Below are 16,812 nucleotides of genomic sequence, written 5' to 3' on the forward strand. Positions count from 1 at the left end.
TCTCTAGATTCGTAGCAGTATCCAAGCTTTATATCAAGTTTATGCTGGTCATGCGTGGTGAAATGGTCGGTAAAGCGTGAATAAGGGTATGAACTGTTCTTCCTCACTTCCTGTCATTGTTCTATTTTAAATGAACCGTTCAAAAAACTATCTTTAAATGCAAATAGTGGGACAAATTAAATATTTTTAGACTAACTAAAAGAATGACACTCGTTAAAATATTCCCTCCGTAAGACAAGCGAACAAGAAAAATAGACTCATTTGTAGTAGGTACACAAATAAACCTAGACAAAAAGGTCTCTGGTGTTGGACCATCACCACCAGTCCTTACCTTACTTTTATCATTAAATAGATAAGCTGTATTGCAATATCCGTGGTAGGTAATACACCTCTGTATAGTAACTATTGTAACTAAGGTGCTGTCGACTTAGGAAAAACGTAGAGGACCCCCATTCCGAGTTGTTTCTGATGCAAAGACTGTCCATTCATATTCATACCCACCTAGCCTGGTAATACTGCGGGCATTATGAGCAGTTTTGCCTTTGCATCAGAAGCTATTACAAGGTAGGAATATGTTATTTTATGTGTAACTATCTACTAAAACGACAAAAAAGCGACTTATTAACTTAATCGTCCTGATTTTGTGCCATGCAAACTTTGTAGATAGTAAAATGAGAATGGCAGGTCAGTTGAAAAAATCGCGGCTATCAAACTCTCATTTCAGTATTTAGGAAATAAAATGATCTACGTATAATGATAATATTTACTTAATATCATGATCAAACATGATCACGATGAATCATAAATCATAATATGTTTGGATAGTTTTGTGACGCTACTGAACTGACGTTCATCCGTAATCATTATTCTTTGAGTCACAGTTTTCAGATTGCATGTGTGTGATTCGCACATTCAAGGATTTGAGAAAAGTACGCTCGGATGAAGCTTCTTGGGTATGAAAAGAGGTTAAAGATATTGAAAGGTGATCGGCCTTGAGATTGAGGTAGGTAAGGTAAACGACTAAACGTACTGTACTCGACAAGTATATATATGCTGCTGCTGATGTCTAAAATGTAGAAGAAGTCCTATCTCTCATAAAAAAAATGACAAATAATTGGATGTGGTTAGGATATAAGTACATCGGATCAGTCAGTTTCAAAAGTAACGTTTCTGGTTAAGGAAAAAGGATGTGCCAGTTTTGTTCTAAAATTACAGTCTGAGAATTAGCAGCAAATTAAGGATCTAAAAGAATGATTAGGTACCTACCCAATACTTATGCAGAATCTAATAGCCGCTCCAAACGTCACTGAAAATCGCAAGGTTTTGATTAATTGCCTCAATCTCAATTTGCTCATTTTCTAAAATTGCGTGCCCTTTGTTGCAACACTAACAACATTGTAATAAGCTAAGCCATTTGGATCTACAGTTTGCCAATATATTCGTCATTTTAAATAACTATCTGGGTCATAAAAATAGGGATTCCCATTAGTTGACCCCAATGCCGAGTCAACAAAGTGAAGCAAGGGACAAGATTCCCCTAAGACGAGTCAAACAATGCTCCCCCAAGATTCAATAGCAAGGGCCCGTGTGCAAGCACCATGTCGGCCTTGGTTTGCCTTACTTGGTCAGTGAGAAAAGAAACTACAAACACGTAGGTTTGAATGGAAATGAGTAGGTAATGAAGATTCGTTTTAAAATAGATCTTATGTCATACGGAAATACCTACATAATGATTAATCCTACATAGGTACCTAGCCTAAAAATGGCTGGGAAACATGTCGAACGTTATATCGACGTGAGTAACGCCCTTAAAATAATTTTAAAAATGGCTGTGAAGTTGATCCAATTATGTCCACCTTTAGAATTATTTAAGATAAAATAAAAATCCAATTTTAAGAAAAGGAATCACCTTTTATTAAAATTGGGATGTTTGACTTGTATCGACCGGGATGTGGACCGTGATTACTGATTACCTTTTTGATTTTTGTCGAGTTCCCAATATTTCGACATGACATTATTTTGGGTAAGTTTGGGTGCCTAATTAGCTAATTTACTGAAGGATGGATTATATTGAAAGATAGATTGGGATTCCTTGAAAGCAGATATCACATACCTAAGATATGTAGTTATACCTAAAGGTAATTATATAAGATTTTTGTATATAACATAAATATTTCTAAGCTTAATGTACGGTGAGCTGAGCTGCAAAATTGTATGGAGAAATTATGAATGAATTCATTGATAAATTCGCCATGCACTTACACTCACTGTAGGTTACCTAAATCCCTAGGTCATTTGCTAACAGAACAGCGAAAGACCTAAAAATTAAAGACCTATTTACATGGGTGTCAATTTGTCAAAGCCGTGAAAGTTTTAAACAATGGTACATGCCAATAGCCCTGTTTGGCAACGTTATGATCTCGAATTTATGTTAATGGATATGTGGGTAGGAGTAATATTTTTATAGTCTCATTAAAGGGACATATCTAATAGGTATTTTACCTAATAAAACCTATACTTGCATGGTAATATTTTTTTCTATCTATTTGACAATGTATTAGAAAAATATTTCATGTTCAGTACTTATGATGATTTTTTATCCACTAGTGGGAGAAGTTACTAAACTTCCATCTGTAGGTACTGAAAAACGTACTACGATACATGTGCGAAAAGGAAATTCGTAACTCCTGTCTCTCGAACACTCTTTTCGGCACTTGTATACCTACCTAATATTTCATTACACTTAGTTATCAAATTACATTTTAACAGAAAATCTATGCTTTATTTATGAACATTTATCTTAATTCGGAATGGCAAAAAATATGTTTAGGTCTATAAACATTCAACTCATAAATAGGTAAATAAGGTAATGTTCTGCGGTATAAGACCTACCTCTTACTGTACTTGCATACAAAACACTAGAACAAAATAGATTATATGCTAAACATTTGAATAAAACATGCAGCTATGAATGATTGCTTTTAAATAAAACTTAAACGATTACGTGCATTTCTTGTTAAAGAATTGTAAAATAAACACTCAACTCACCAGAAAATTACGCAAAATTCCAAGTCACAATATTTTAAAACGTTTATTTTGATTTAGACCGCAAGCGGCGCGAAAACGTTCGAACGAATCACACACAGCAGGTATAAACGATGACACACACAACGACGAGGCGGCAATGCAACTGACGGTTTGTTGTGTTGTGTGCAGCTGCCGCTAAACGTGTTGCCAGCGTGCGCGACGAAATCGGGGATATTAATAATATTTTAGTATTTTATCTCACCGTGCACCGTGAATCGTAATTCGATAACATTTCGACGTCCATTTGCATTCATATAATAATTTTAGAACCAGATTTTCAGATACTAATCTACAGTGACAAAGTGATTTGACTTGACATTCTTGACAAGTATAATGACAGAGACTTTGCTTTGCTAAGTGGCCAGTAGTGCTAGTAAGTAAAGTACGCATGTACAAAAACTTTTTGACACTGACCTATGCAAACTGCAAAGCGTTAACCTAGGACTACGTTTTAACTTGGGCAATAGGCTACTTGACCCTTTTTCAAAGTATGTCTTATATTATTAATTACTGTCTAATTAAACGAAAAAAATAGTACCATATTTTATTACGACTTAAAAACCCGCAAAAAAATTATTTAAAGTTTACTTTTACGTGATCAGGCAAAAACAACATCAGCCATATTAATCTATAGAATATCTATGACATGACGTCAGTATATTTAGAAAAAATATTTCACATTGTCACACCCGTCAACGACTATGAATTTTAATACAATAGAGGTTGCTTCTGTGGAGATCAGATTACTACCTCTAATTTCCATAGTTGATCTGAATTATGTGACGTCACTCCATTGGCCAACACCGTTTTCAGAGTCCATAATTTAAAAAAAACATACACACATCTTTAATTAAAAATACGCAGTCATCACGCACTTTTAATGCCCGCAAGCTATAAATATTGATTTTTTAAGTCAAATACTACAGAAAACAATAACTTGATGTGCTAAATTCGATACGAGTCTAGTAGCCTATTAGCTTTTGTATGTTCGGATTTGAAATTCCATTATGTATCAGTGAAGTTTAGTGATTGCAGGACTCAGATACCGGTTAAATTTTCAAACCGTTATCATGTACTTGCGGCACAGAGAACCTCCTATAGAGTACCAATATTGTAAATTTTGTGCGCGCTACAAATCACCAGTGCTTGGGGCGCGAGGAGCGGGAGGGGAATGTGTTTAGCGCGCTGCGATTGGTCGTTTCAAGGACGGCAGGTAGTCGCGCCAGATGAAAAGGGAGTCGCGTAAGTAGCCAGTGTAAGTTGACCTATGCCGGCTCTGAATAAATTATAAATATGACTTATTTGTGGAATGTAATGCCGTCTGTTTTTAAATTTGAGCTTCTTGTTACCTTTCCACACCATTTCACACTACAGGTGGACATCTTTAAGGCATCAAAATACCCTTTTTAAATTTTTTTATTGCGAAAAACACGCGCTGCTTTCGGGTCGGTTACTTGGTCGCTACTGATCGGGCACGGCGAGCGCCCGCGCTTATATCATGGCAAATACTAGTAAGGCTGGTGACCGCGAGTCGTCTTGTAATAGTTGTAATGGATGTCTATAGGGGTTGGTCTGTGACTTGCGGACAAACCTTTAAATTTCGTTTTTAGGAGAACTCTTTCATAAAGGTTTCGTTCGATTAACCGGTTTAGAACAAAATAAACCGGTTTATTCCGCAGCATGATAGGTAATACTGTTCTAACCAAACAAAAAACTCGCTGCGCGAACGTAGGTAATTAGGTGCGTATCGCCGCGTAAAAAATAAACCGGTTCCGAGCCTTGGTGATTAGGTTATTTTATTTTTGTACTTATTGATATGTATTTTTTTAAAGTTAGATTAGACTTAATAGAATTACGTCTTAATCTCTGTTTTTCGCTTTTACATTTTCATAGCATGGGTCGATACAACCTTGCGATGCAAGGTCCACCTTACTTATAATTAAAATCTTAAGTTTCCCGGATTTTTCTCCATCTGGCAACACCGCAAAGCGGCGCGTGCCGGCGCAGGCGCCTTTTTTCAACACAATATTATGGAATTAAAAAGCAAATAATTGGATTAGTGCGTGTCTCCGGCTGATGTACGAGTATTAAGATTAGGCTTTCCCTTAATGTTACGTTGTGGACTTTTCATTCTTTTCAACACTCTCTATTCTGTCACGCAGTGAGTGATTTGCCGTTGAGTTAATGAACAGTAACTAATGCTCTTTTTATTCAACTAAACTTCAATGTTTTTATAACAATAATGAGAAAAAAGTTGCAATGTTTTCCTGATTTGATTGGCACATATCATCATATTTCAGTTATTTTACTTACCTTCCTATGAGTCAATAATCACACCTAACCTATGAGATAACAACATTTAAATGTAAAATACGCATTAAAATCCGTTCAGTTGTTTTTGAGTTTATCGTGACCAAACAACCGAAAAGACACAATAACAGACTCGTGCAATTTGTTTATAGTGTTCTGTTTTCGGAGACAGCAGATTCAGATTCTTTATTGGTAAAACATTATTTTTACACGTCATACATTAATACAGATATAATTATAACTTAAATAGCCTTAAAAAGCCATGTACTTGTACAGTGGATCTACTAATTGGCGATGTCCTTACTACATCAATAACCCTTCGGCAGACATTTACATCGTAATTTCACAATCCGTTTCTACCGTCGATATCCGAAGCCACACAGGATAAAGGCGCCACATTCACATTATCATAACACTATGCCATACTCGTATGTGTACCGTGCGAGTTGAGGCTTCCAGGCATCCAGTGTAACGTGACCCTTTTTAACCCCCGATGCAAAAACGACGCGCGGCTGGTTGTAAACGGGGGGTGAAGTTTGACTTGTTTATCTGTCTGTTATCTGTCTGGCTGTCTGTCTGTGTGTGTGTCTGTCGGTGGTGGTTTGAAGTCGGGTGTTTCGAAAAGCTGATTAAGTCCGGGATGTTCTTAGCCAAGTTCGATGACAATCGGTCCACTATATCGGGGCTTTTTTTAAGATCCATTTCAGAAGTATCCGCTTTTCGGTTCCGTTGGGAGGAAAAGTAAGAGAGAGAGAGAGAGAGAAGTAAAGGAGCTCAGGCTAAAAACTATCTATTAAAATGATGGCGTTAATTTTTTGACAATCTCAATCATATAATTATCATTGTATTTTGGGAAAAGCTTTTTGCGTGCTTCCACAGAAAATTTTCTTAAGCTGCACACATTCTCTGTACCTAATGCATATATATGTTAGTAGGTATTTTGCAAGTTTTACCAAATCATTGCACTACTTGATGGGCTGATATCGCTGCAAGCCCTGCAAACTTGGGCTAATTTGAGCTTTGAAATCTCATCGTATTACCTAACATAAGCGTAGTCTGATACATATATAAGTCATATAACTTAATTAATATATTTTTAATTTTAATTTTTATTCATTTGTTTTTATTGTTAAATTTTGGAAAATGACGATCCTTATTGGGGGACACAATATGATGATTAAAAACTTAAACCTAACTAGAGATAACAGGAATAATATTAATAATAAAATATTATTCCTGTTATCTCTATGTTTTTAATTTTATGACGATCATGATGGGAATTCTTATATTTTTGTACAGAAACGCAAACTTATATTGTAATTTTTTTCCTGAAATAAATCATCTATCTATCTTTCATCTAACATTTATTTTATACTGGTTATTTTCAGCCTTCGGTTCGCCCAAGTCAGTTCCAAGTTCATTCCTTTCGAATGACCCCCCATAACATTAGCAGCTGTACGACTTATTGTCTCCTCACCTATAAAACACCCATTACCAAGCCAATCGATTGTCAATCTTATGCGAACAACGTAAGAGCTACAGGGATGATAATATAAAGTTGGTACTGTTGGCTACTTTATTTTGATGCCTTATTATTAATCGGATGTGTCAATTTTATTGGGGTTCAATTTCAATAGTTCTTTGCCGCAAATTTTATTGTGTTGGGATTATTTGACTGTAATAATTGTGTTATGACCCCTTACATATTTGGTACTGTGACAGATTTGTAGACCTTTAAACATATCATAATCATAACCGTGCCAGCTGAGTGTTCCTTACGTTTTAGGAAAATATTCACCTGGTAAAAAAATATGTCCTAATCCTACATGGTTGGTGTTCATAATAAAAAGAAAAAATCTAAGGGTTACAATTTCATTGTGATAAAATTAATTCAGACCTTATTTACACCTAACATATACTCACAATTATTATAAATATAACTATAATAGCAAAATAAATATTTAATGGTTCTTATTTTCTTCGCTCCCGAATAGATTATTTGCTTCGCGGTATTTTTTAAACATAACTTTATAATAAATGTAACTGCCATAGACAATTTATTGTGCTATTTTTGTAAGTAAAGGACTTTATACACGATGACAGTGGATAAAGGGATTTTTGTAGATTTAAAGTAAACACTGCGATATCAAAGTACATATCACATCATATCAATATTTATTCAAAAAACCAATACAGTCCAAACTTAGCGTTCAATGATTTTATTCACATTAACGTCTACATAAATTACCATTTCCTCTACAGATTATGATGTAGAGACTTCCCTAGATTGATTAATTGTTCATAATTTTCACTTTCCGATAATTTAAATGGCCACAGTAGTCCTATGTTTGTTTATTTGATAAAGTAAGTAAATTTATTTGCATTTCGGACCGCTGGCGTTTGTTTATTCTTTTAGCTGTCAATGTCACTTTGACGTCCTTAGTAAAAAAAAAATGCCAGGTGCTTGTGAAGAAATTATTGATGATATAGAAGATTTAATATCTTCTCAAGATATAACGCCTAAAGAGCGATATTCTAGTAGGAAAAATGTGAATGTCCGTTCCAAAAAACGGGAGAAGGATGCCGAGCCTGTGGAAAAAGTTATATTAGAAAGTGTTGTTCCAGGTAACCTCAAACTATTTTTGGATAAAAACAAATAGAAAAACCAGTAAATAACTTATTTTGCGAACTATAAAGCCAGTTGTGTATACAACACATAACATATTCGAAAGGCTTATAGTTCTGAGATATATTTACAACGCCACTAACATTCGGCATAGTTGACATCACAGATGTCATATATACCATAGATCAAGCAAACGTATCTACTTAGCGTGTCAAATGAACTCAGTGAAATCCACTGAGTTGTCCGTCTTTAATCGCAGCTTGCAGCTTTCGGGTGTCAATTTTTGTAAGTTGAAGTCAATCAAAACATAAAAAATGCCTCGTTACGTGATATTCAATTGCAACAACACAAAAATTATGAACAATCAAGAGCCTGAGACATATTTAAAATTACAGGCAAGAAACAACTTCAGTACAAAATTTGACACGCTCGGCCCATATGCGCATTGTAATATGCCTACTTGAAAAATAAATATTTCATTTTCATTTCATTTTCATTTTCATTTACAAATAGATGAACTTGTTTCTTCTATCTAAATATAGTTCTGTGGTTGACATCATTAATATTTTGTGTATTTGGATCCAATGAAACTAATTATAAACTGAAAAAAAAAACACTTATAAGTTTAAGGCCTCAGTGCACGCTCATATTGGGCGTGCAGCGGGGCGGAGCGTATGGCGTGCATGACAAACAATTGAACCTAATACAAGTGTCCTGACTCACTGAGTCACTGCATATGATGGACGCACACTCGCCAACCCCGCCGAACGCTCCGTTCCGAGCGTCCACTCAGGCCTTAAACTAACTTTCAGGAACACAAACAATCTATGTAAAGACATGGGGCTGTGCACACAACAACTCAGACTCGGAGTACATGGCAGGCCTGCTGGCTGCAGCCGGATACCCTCTCACAGAGGACAAGTGGCAAGCTCAGCTGTGGCTACTCAACTCTTGTACTGTGAAGAGCCCTTCTGAAGACCATTTCAAGTGAGTTGACATCAATACAGATCAACTTATCCCTTTTTTATCATTATTATCATATGGTAGTGCTCATTGTGCATTTTGAAATTGGTTGACTAAATTGTCAAAGACCCACGGACATAGTGGTGGTGCAAAGACTAGCGTTGAAAAAACCGGAAAAATTCAAATGATTTTTCCTAAAGTTTATGAATTTTTTTCAGTATTTTTCGGGTTTTTTAAGAAAAAAACAAATACATTATTAAAATTAGTATTCTATTAATCACTCTCACTCTCATCATGTACTGACGGTCAACTGACCTTGGCAGTAAAAAAGGCGGTTAATTTGAAAAATATAGGGCTCACCGGCGAATTGTCTTCATAAACCGAGTGCCTTCTTAAACCTTGAAGTTGGCGGAATCATCAACGACACTTAAAAAATTATTGAAAATGTAAGGGCGAAGGATTAATTCCCATAGAAAATTCGAATTTCGCGCCATTTTTAGTGCCAAGATTTGGTTGACCGTCTGTATTTCAGTCATTTCTGCTTCCATGTCGTCGGTGTAGCCCGTTTGTAGGTGTAAATTCGCCCGAATAAAGATTAATTTATAAAATCGTTCGGGCAATAACCGATTTCTATATCTGGTATGTGTCCGTCCAAACAATGACAAATTTCTTTCATATTTCATGTTTTTTTTTGAAAAATAAGAGCCGAAACATTCGCGGTTTTTTTCCATAAATTTCTGAAAAAAACCAAAGGAAATGGAAAAAAACGGGAATTTTCCGGCTTTTTTCATCGCTATGCAAGACCAAAATTTAATGCATGCAAGGTACAGTCAACTACAAAGAGATCCACTTTTTCACCTTACTGCATTGTTATATGACAAAAAAGAGGATACATCTCGTAGTAGTTAACTGTACATTTTGTGAGGACCTCTGGTGGCCTAGTCTTGTGGCCTAGTTGTGCCTAACCCATCAGTCTGGTGGCATTAGGTGGTAGCTCTGGCAAGATTTTATATATTACAGTGGATACCTCTCTTTGTCAACATGTCATGAAGTTGACCTCTTAACTCTTTGTATATTCCTAGGTATGTAGCCGAATGGCACAAATGCTCACGAAACGAAATGCTCCTAGATATCTATCCCTATCACTCTTGCATATTGGCGCGACAGAGCCAGACTACCTCTCGCGGCGTTTCGTTTTCAGAAATGCCATTCGGCTGCCGCACCTGGAATTCCTTTGCCGAAAATTCTTCATAATTAACTATGTTTATAGGAATGAAGTGGAACTAGGCAAGAGCCGAGGCATCCACGTGGTAGTGGCAGGTTGTGTGCCACAAGGAGCCCCTCGCGCTGGCTACCTGCAGGGTATTAGTGTTGTCGGAGTGCAGCAGATTGACCGGATCGTCGAGCTTGTAGAGGAAACGTTGAAGGGTAACTAATTTTATACTAAGTTTTTTTTATTTTTTATTATGGACTGATCGGCGATCGATCCTAGTCACACCTGATGGGAAGTGAAGACAGAGTCTAAGATGGAACTTACCGATTCAGTAATAGCCTATTCACTTTTACTTTAAAGAGACAGTTGTCATATTTTTCTGGGAACACCTATGGTGGGAGCGATGGTGGGAGCGCATTCCATTCCTTTGCAGTCCGCATTACAAAAGATGAGGCAAATAAGTCTAAAATAGGCATACTTTAGGTAACTAATATCCTGAAAAAATTTAATCCACACTGTTAAAAGTCTTTTATCTCTGGAGAAACGCACATTTTTGAGTTCATATATATATGCTTTCTCAGCATAATGCCAAGTATATGTCAATTTAAAAAAATAGTAGAAGCAATTGTTGCAAGAGTTAATGAAATAAAATATTATGTAGAATCATTAATATATCTAAATTCTCAAATTTCTTATTTGAAAATTATCTTGTAACAATCTTCATATATAGTATACCCAGTAATGTGATAATAAAATGTTATATAATATTTTTTCCCAGGCCACACAGTCCGACTCCTCGGTCAAAAGAAAACTGCCACTGGTCGGAAAGCCGGTGGTGCTTCCCTCCTCCTCCCAAAAGTCAGGAAGAACCCCCTCATAGAGATCATCCCCATCAACACAGGGTGTCTTAATCAGTGCACTTACTGTAAGACTAAGCACGCGAGGGGGAACTGGGCAGTTACCCACCTGAGGAGATTGTGGAGCGGGCGAGACAAAGCTTTAAGGAGGGGGTGGTGGAGATATGGCTCACTAGTGAAGATACAGGTAGATTTTTAATAATCATTTAATCATGACATGATGGTTGTGTCAAGGCAAATTAAGGGTTAAAAAAAAGATAAAAACAGTAGCACCTTTTATGTAAACCTTTAAAAATTTCCAACATATTTTTACAAACTTTTATTCAACTTGCCTTGTTAGTATGTTAGTTTGGGTCAAAACCATTTTAGTAGTAGAAAAAAAATGTTTCTAAATTTTACCCACTTTCCAGTTTCTGATTGAGCTGAAATTTTGCACACATATGCAATATTATGGTATCATGAAGCTAATCTGATGATGGAGCAGAAAGGTGGTCATAGGAACTCTGTTATGAAATGTCGTATCCCCATTGGGTAAGGGGTTGTTAGAAACATCTCGGAGAGCAGTAGATGACTGTTGAAAGAAAGATATCAGTGATAAAAGCTTGTGCCAAAAATGTTTTTTTTTTGCAAAAAACTTATTTTTCTTTTAGGCACATATGGACGCGATATCGGCACATCCCTTCCCGAATTACTCTGGCGACTAGTGGAAGTCATCCCTGAGGGCTGCAGACTTAGACTGGGCATGACCAACCCCCCGTACATTCTGGAACATTTGGCCGAAGTGGCCAAGGTTATGCAGCACCCGAGAGTATACAAGTAAGTATAGATTAACAGACAGTATTCCTAGCACAAGACGTTATATTAGCGCATCCCTTCTGGAGTTAGTGCGTTTTCACATTATCCGATAGTAGAACATGGAATGTAGGACTGATATCCTACATATTAAAAGCCGGGTCTACACTGACCAAGTAGCCTCGCGTGGCAATTTCACGCGCGCAATATCGGACGTTTTTCGCGCGAGGCTGCTCGGTCGGTGTGGACGGCTATTGACGCCATCTTTGACATTTCTCTTTTATATCCTTCCTACATCCGATATCTGACAGGACAGAGTGAAAACGCTCTTACACTGGAGACAAGTGGAGATCATCCCTGACTATGACCTACCACAGTATAATAAAGAGACTAAAGAGTACTATCGTACAGTATGGCCACTCCCGCTCCCCGCTGAAAGTTCCGCCCATCCCCTCTCGGTTACCTTACAGTTACCGCCTGTCAAAAACGCGAACAGTCGACCTGTCATATTTCACTCATACAAGCATAGTACGCGTTCACCTACACGAGCTTAGACTGTGTGCTAGGAACGCGCCTCTTTCATTATATTTGATCGCCAGTGTCCGAGGTGTGTTCCTACTACACAAAGTAAAATGGTACACAATGGCCATACTTGCCTTTTGAATGTAATTTAAGGATATACCCAGGTCCCAATATTTGTTAAATTAAAATTTTGAAAAAAACCCCCGACACAGTGGACCGATTTTCATGAAACATGGCTAAGAACACTTCCGACTAACTCAGCTTTCAAACCAAAGAAACTAAATCTAAATCGGTTCATCCGTTCGGGAGCTACGATGCCGCAAACAGACACACCCACAGACAGACAGACAGATACGTCAAACATATTTAAAAATATTTTAAGCCCGAAAGAGTGGAGCATATAACTGAGCCAGGACCCTTTTGTTTTTGCTGCAACGCACACAGCAAACCCACCCATATTTTAATATATGCTATTGTTGTTTTTTCTGTAGTGTTAGTACTTTTTATTGTTTATTGTTGTTTTAATTGTTTAATTTTGGTGTGTATTGTAGCAAACAAATAAATGATTATCTTATCTTATCTTTTTAAGCGAGTTACTCACTTGTTGAGTCGATACAGCGTTCGACATGTTTCGATCCATTTTCGAGGAACTTTCTCAAGAGTAGCTCTCGACATGTAAAGGCGGAGAACTACTCTTGAGAATGATCCTCAAAAATGGATCGAAACATGTCGAACGCTATATCGACTTAACACGTGAGTAACCCGCCTAAAAATGTTTTAATTTTTTTTTTTTTTAATATGTTTAAGTCTTTCGGGAGTTTTACAGACCGTCAAACTAATAACACCCCGTCGTTTTTTGTCGGGGGTTAGAAATGGCTTGGTATTGCCCCTTCAAGAAATGTAACACACTAATACATTTCTCTGGTTAGAACTCTTACTTATAAAATAAATAAATATTATATATAGGACATATCTTACACAGATTGACTGAGGCCCACACGGTAAGCTCAAGAAGGCTTGTATTGTGGGTACTGAGACAACAATATATATAATATATAAATACTTATATACGTAGAAAACATCCATGACTCAGGAACAAATATCTGTACTCATCACACAAATAAATGCCCTTACCGGGATTCGAACCCGGGACCGCGGCTCAGCAGGCAGGGTCACTACCGACTGAGCCAGACCGGTCGTAATACATTTCTCTGGTTAGAACTCTTCCTCACAAATGCATTTTTTCAGGTTTCTCCACGTGCCAGTGCAGTCGGGTAGCGACTCCGTCCTCGCTGATATGAAGAGGGAATACTGTTGTGCAGATTTTGAACATGTCGTCAACTTCCTTCGAAAAGCGTGAGTGATCTTTTTTTTTTTTTCCAATATGCAAAATATACGTATTTTATAGATACTTGTTTACTATTAGAAATACAACGAATTAACCACTGTACATTATAAAATACTAGCTTTTGCCCGCGGCTTTGCTCGCGTTAGAAAGAGACAAAAAGTAGCCTATGTCACTCTCCATCCCTTCAACTATCTCCACTTAACAAATCACGACAATTCGTCGCTCCGTTTTGCCGTGAAGGACGGACAAACAAACAGACACACACACTTTCCCATTTTATAATATTAGTATGGATGGTGTTTTTTTAATGTTTACTTATTTATTTACCACATAGCAACAATAGTTATCAATTTGCGGAAACCAGCGCGTCTAAAAAATTAAAAAAAAAAGTTCTCGAAATTTCCCTCTTGTGTTTTTATACATCGTGTTTTTATGGGTTCCCGTTAACTTTAAGAGAAGGTTCTGTTCTGTAGGTTAACTACACTTAATTTCTCTAAGAAACCAGTGTCTACTAAGTAAGACTTATTCAACAAGTGTATGACTCCTAATAGTATTTATTTTGACATTTTTGACATGTGCCGTCAGATACTTTACACTATCTGTTATGCAAGTTATGTTATTTATTATGTGTAAAAAAAGAAATAAACATACCTACTTTTTTCGAATTTAACAAAGAGTGATGTACCAGCTGATTCTTTTTAATGCAACTAATACGTGTTAAATTTAACGGAAAACAATAAAAACACGGTGTATATTATTTTTCCAGAGTGCCCGGCATGACCATAGCCACAGACATAATCTGCGGCTTCCCCACGGAAACGGAAGCGGACTTCAAGCACACTATGACGCTATGCCGGAAGTACCGTTTCCCCTCGCTCTTCATTAACCAGTTCTTTCCGAGACCGGGGACGCCGGCTGCTAAGATGGTCAAGGTTTGTTTAGAAATTTATCAATTTTATCATAAAAAAAAGTTCAGACCTACCCTCAAAATCATAATATATTTGAGCAGTTCCCGAATACTTTGTACATAGCCACGTCAGCAAATTTTAATTGATCCTATTTTGTTACCAACATTTAGTAATATAAGTCGACTTTCGTAAGATATATACAGGATAATGGTTATAATTAAGAAAATATAGATACTAGAGAACCTTAATGACGAAATAAAACTTACTAAAATCTCAATTCATCAGAAAAATCTTGGTAACAAAATAGGAATAATAAAAACAAATTTAACTTTTTCCTTAATTTTTGTACAAACTTTTAAACTGCTGATCTATACTAATATTATGGGAAAGTGTGGGTGTCTGTTTGTCCGTCTTTCACGGCAAAACGGAGCGACGAATTGACGTGATTTTTAAGTGGAGATAGTTGAAGGGATGGAGAGTGACATGGGCTACTTTTTGTCTCTTTCTAAACCCCCACTTCCCTAAAATGGGAGGTGGAAGTTTGTATGGAGTATTCCGGAATTTTTCGAATTTAACACGAGCGATGCCGCGGTCAAAAGCTAGTTATAAATAATTGTGGAAGGTATTGAAGTTTAAAGCAGGTCGAAGAGTGATGGATCTTTGCTTCTATATTAGGATAATCTACTAAACTCACAGAGAACCTCCTATAGAGTAGCAATCTTGTATATTTTGTTCGCGATACGAGTCACCAGTGTTTGGGGTGCGAGGAACGGGCGGGGAATGTGTTAAGCGCGCTGTGATTGGCCGTTTCAAGGGCGGCCGGCAGTCGCGCCAGATGAAAAGGGACAGAAGTATGACTGTCCCTCTACTGACGCGTAAGTGGCCAATGTAAGTTGACCTATGCCGGCTCTGAATAAATTATAAATATGACTTATTTGTGGAATGTAATGCCGTCTGTTTTTAAATTTGAGCTTCTTGTTACCTTTCCACACCATTTCACACTACAGGTGGACATCTTTAAGGAATCAAAATACCCTTTTCCAATTTTTTAGTGCGAAAAACACGCGCTGCTTTCGGGTCTGTTACTTGGTCGATACTGATCGGGCACGGCGAGCGCCCGCGCTTATATCAGTGCAAATACTAGGAAGGCTGGCGACCGCGAGTCGTCTTGTAATGGATGTCTATAGGGGTTGGTCTGTGACTAAACTAAAAGCTATCCATAGACCTGCCGTCCTAGCCAATGAACGACAGAATATTCAAAGCATGGATTTGAAATAAATAAAGATATTTTTGAGTTTGAAAAAAGAATGAACGATAGAGTGTCAATGATTTGCTATTGCAACCTGTATGTAGATAAGTTAAAGCGATTCCAAATCTTGTTGTCGACTTTACAACAATATAATAAACATTCATTTAATTTCAGGTACCCGGTCAAGAGGTAAAGAAGCGAACAAAGATGCTCTCCGAATTCTTCCGTTCCTACGAGCCGTACGGCCACAAAGTCGGCGAAACACAAGAAGTCCTCGTCACCGACATCTCCCACGACAAAAACTACTTTGTGGCCCACAACGAGTTCTACGAACAAGTCTTGGTACCCAAAGAAGAAAAATATATGGGGAAAATGTTAACTGTCAAAATCACAGCGGCGACCAAATTCTCTATGATGGGCCAGCCCATAGACAAACCGAAGATGCCCGGTTTGACAGCTCCATTAAAAAAAGGAGAGGTCTCCGGACTCTACGGTGAGGAGAAAAAGAAAATGACGTTGCCTTTGCCGATTTTTGTTCTGATATTTGCAGTGCTGTTGAGGGTGATCTGGTTTTTCTTATAGTATTTTGTAAATAAAGTTGTTTTAAGTATTTTCGTGTTTTATTTATGTCAGAACTCAGAACGATTGTCCACTTAAGAGACTATAAATATATAATATGACTATAATGTGATAAATTAGGAATCCACACTCTGGCACAACGATCCTAATTATAAAATAACAATAAGACCCACCTTATTCGTAGGATAAGGCGAAAAATTATAAATACATTTGCTTTTGCATAGATTTTGAATTTCGTGCTTTTTTCAAACCGAATCGACTATTGCGTATAATGAAACGCATCCGTTGTGTTATCATGCGTTATGAAACCCTTTTTATTAGTTAACAATAGTTCTCTGTATGAAAATTTAGTGCTTGA

General features: G+C 37.1%; 2 protein-coding genes across 3 annotated transcripts in view; one reads left to right on the forward strand and one right to left on the reverse strand.

Moving 5' to 3' along the window:
- Positions 1-3,186, reverse strand: part of LOC125231644 (protein trapped in endoderm-1) — an 88,827-nt gene extending 85,641 nt beyond the window's left edge. For both annotated transcript variants that reach the window (XM_048137127.1, XM_048137126.1), the window contains exon 1: positions 3,049-3,186. The gene's annotated coding sequence lies outside the window, so the exon portion shown is untranslated. The remainder of the gene's footprint in view (positions 1-3,048) is intronic.
- A 4,627-nt stretch (positions 3,187-7,813) lies between these two features.
- LOC125231785 (threonylcarbamoyladenosine tRNA methylthiotransferase) lies at positions 7,814-16,485 on the forward strand. The gene is given in 9 exon segments (XM_048137358.1): positions 7,814-8,022; positions 8,836-9,010; positions 10,257-10,414; positions 10,978-11,145; positions 11,148-11,243; positions 11,707-11,872; positions 13,619-13,726; positions 14,485-14,650; positions 16,050-16,485. Coding segments are annotated over 9 exon segments (1,617 nt in total). The 5' UTR covers positions 7,814-7,850; the 3' UTR covers positions 16,458-16,485.
- Positions 16,486-16,812: the final 327 nt, after the last annotated feature.

The sequence above is a fragment of the Leguminivora glycinivorella genome, chromosome 12 (assembly GCF_023078275.1).
Source record: "Leguminivora glycinivorella isolate SPB_JAAS2020 chromosome 12, LegGlyc_1.1, whole genome shotgun sequence".
Lineage (NCBI taxonomy): Eukaryota > Metazoa > Arthropoda > Insecta > Lepidoptera > Tortricidae > Leguminivora > Leguminivora glycinivorella.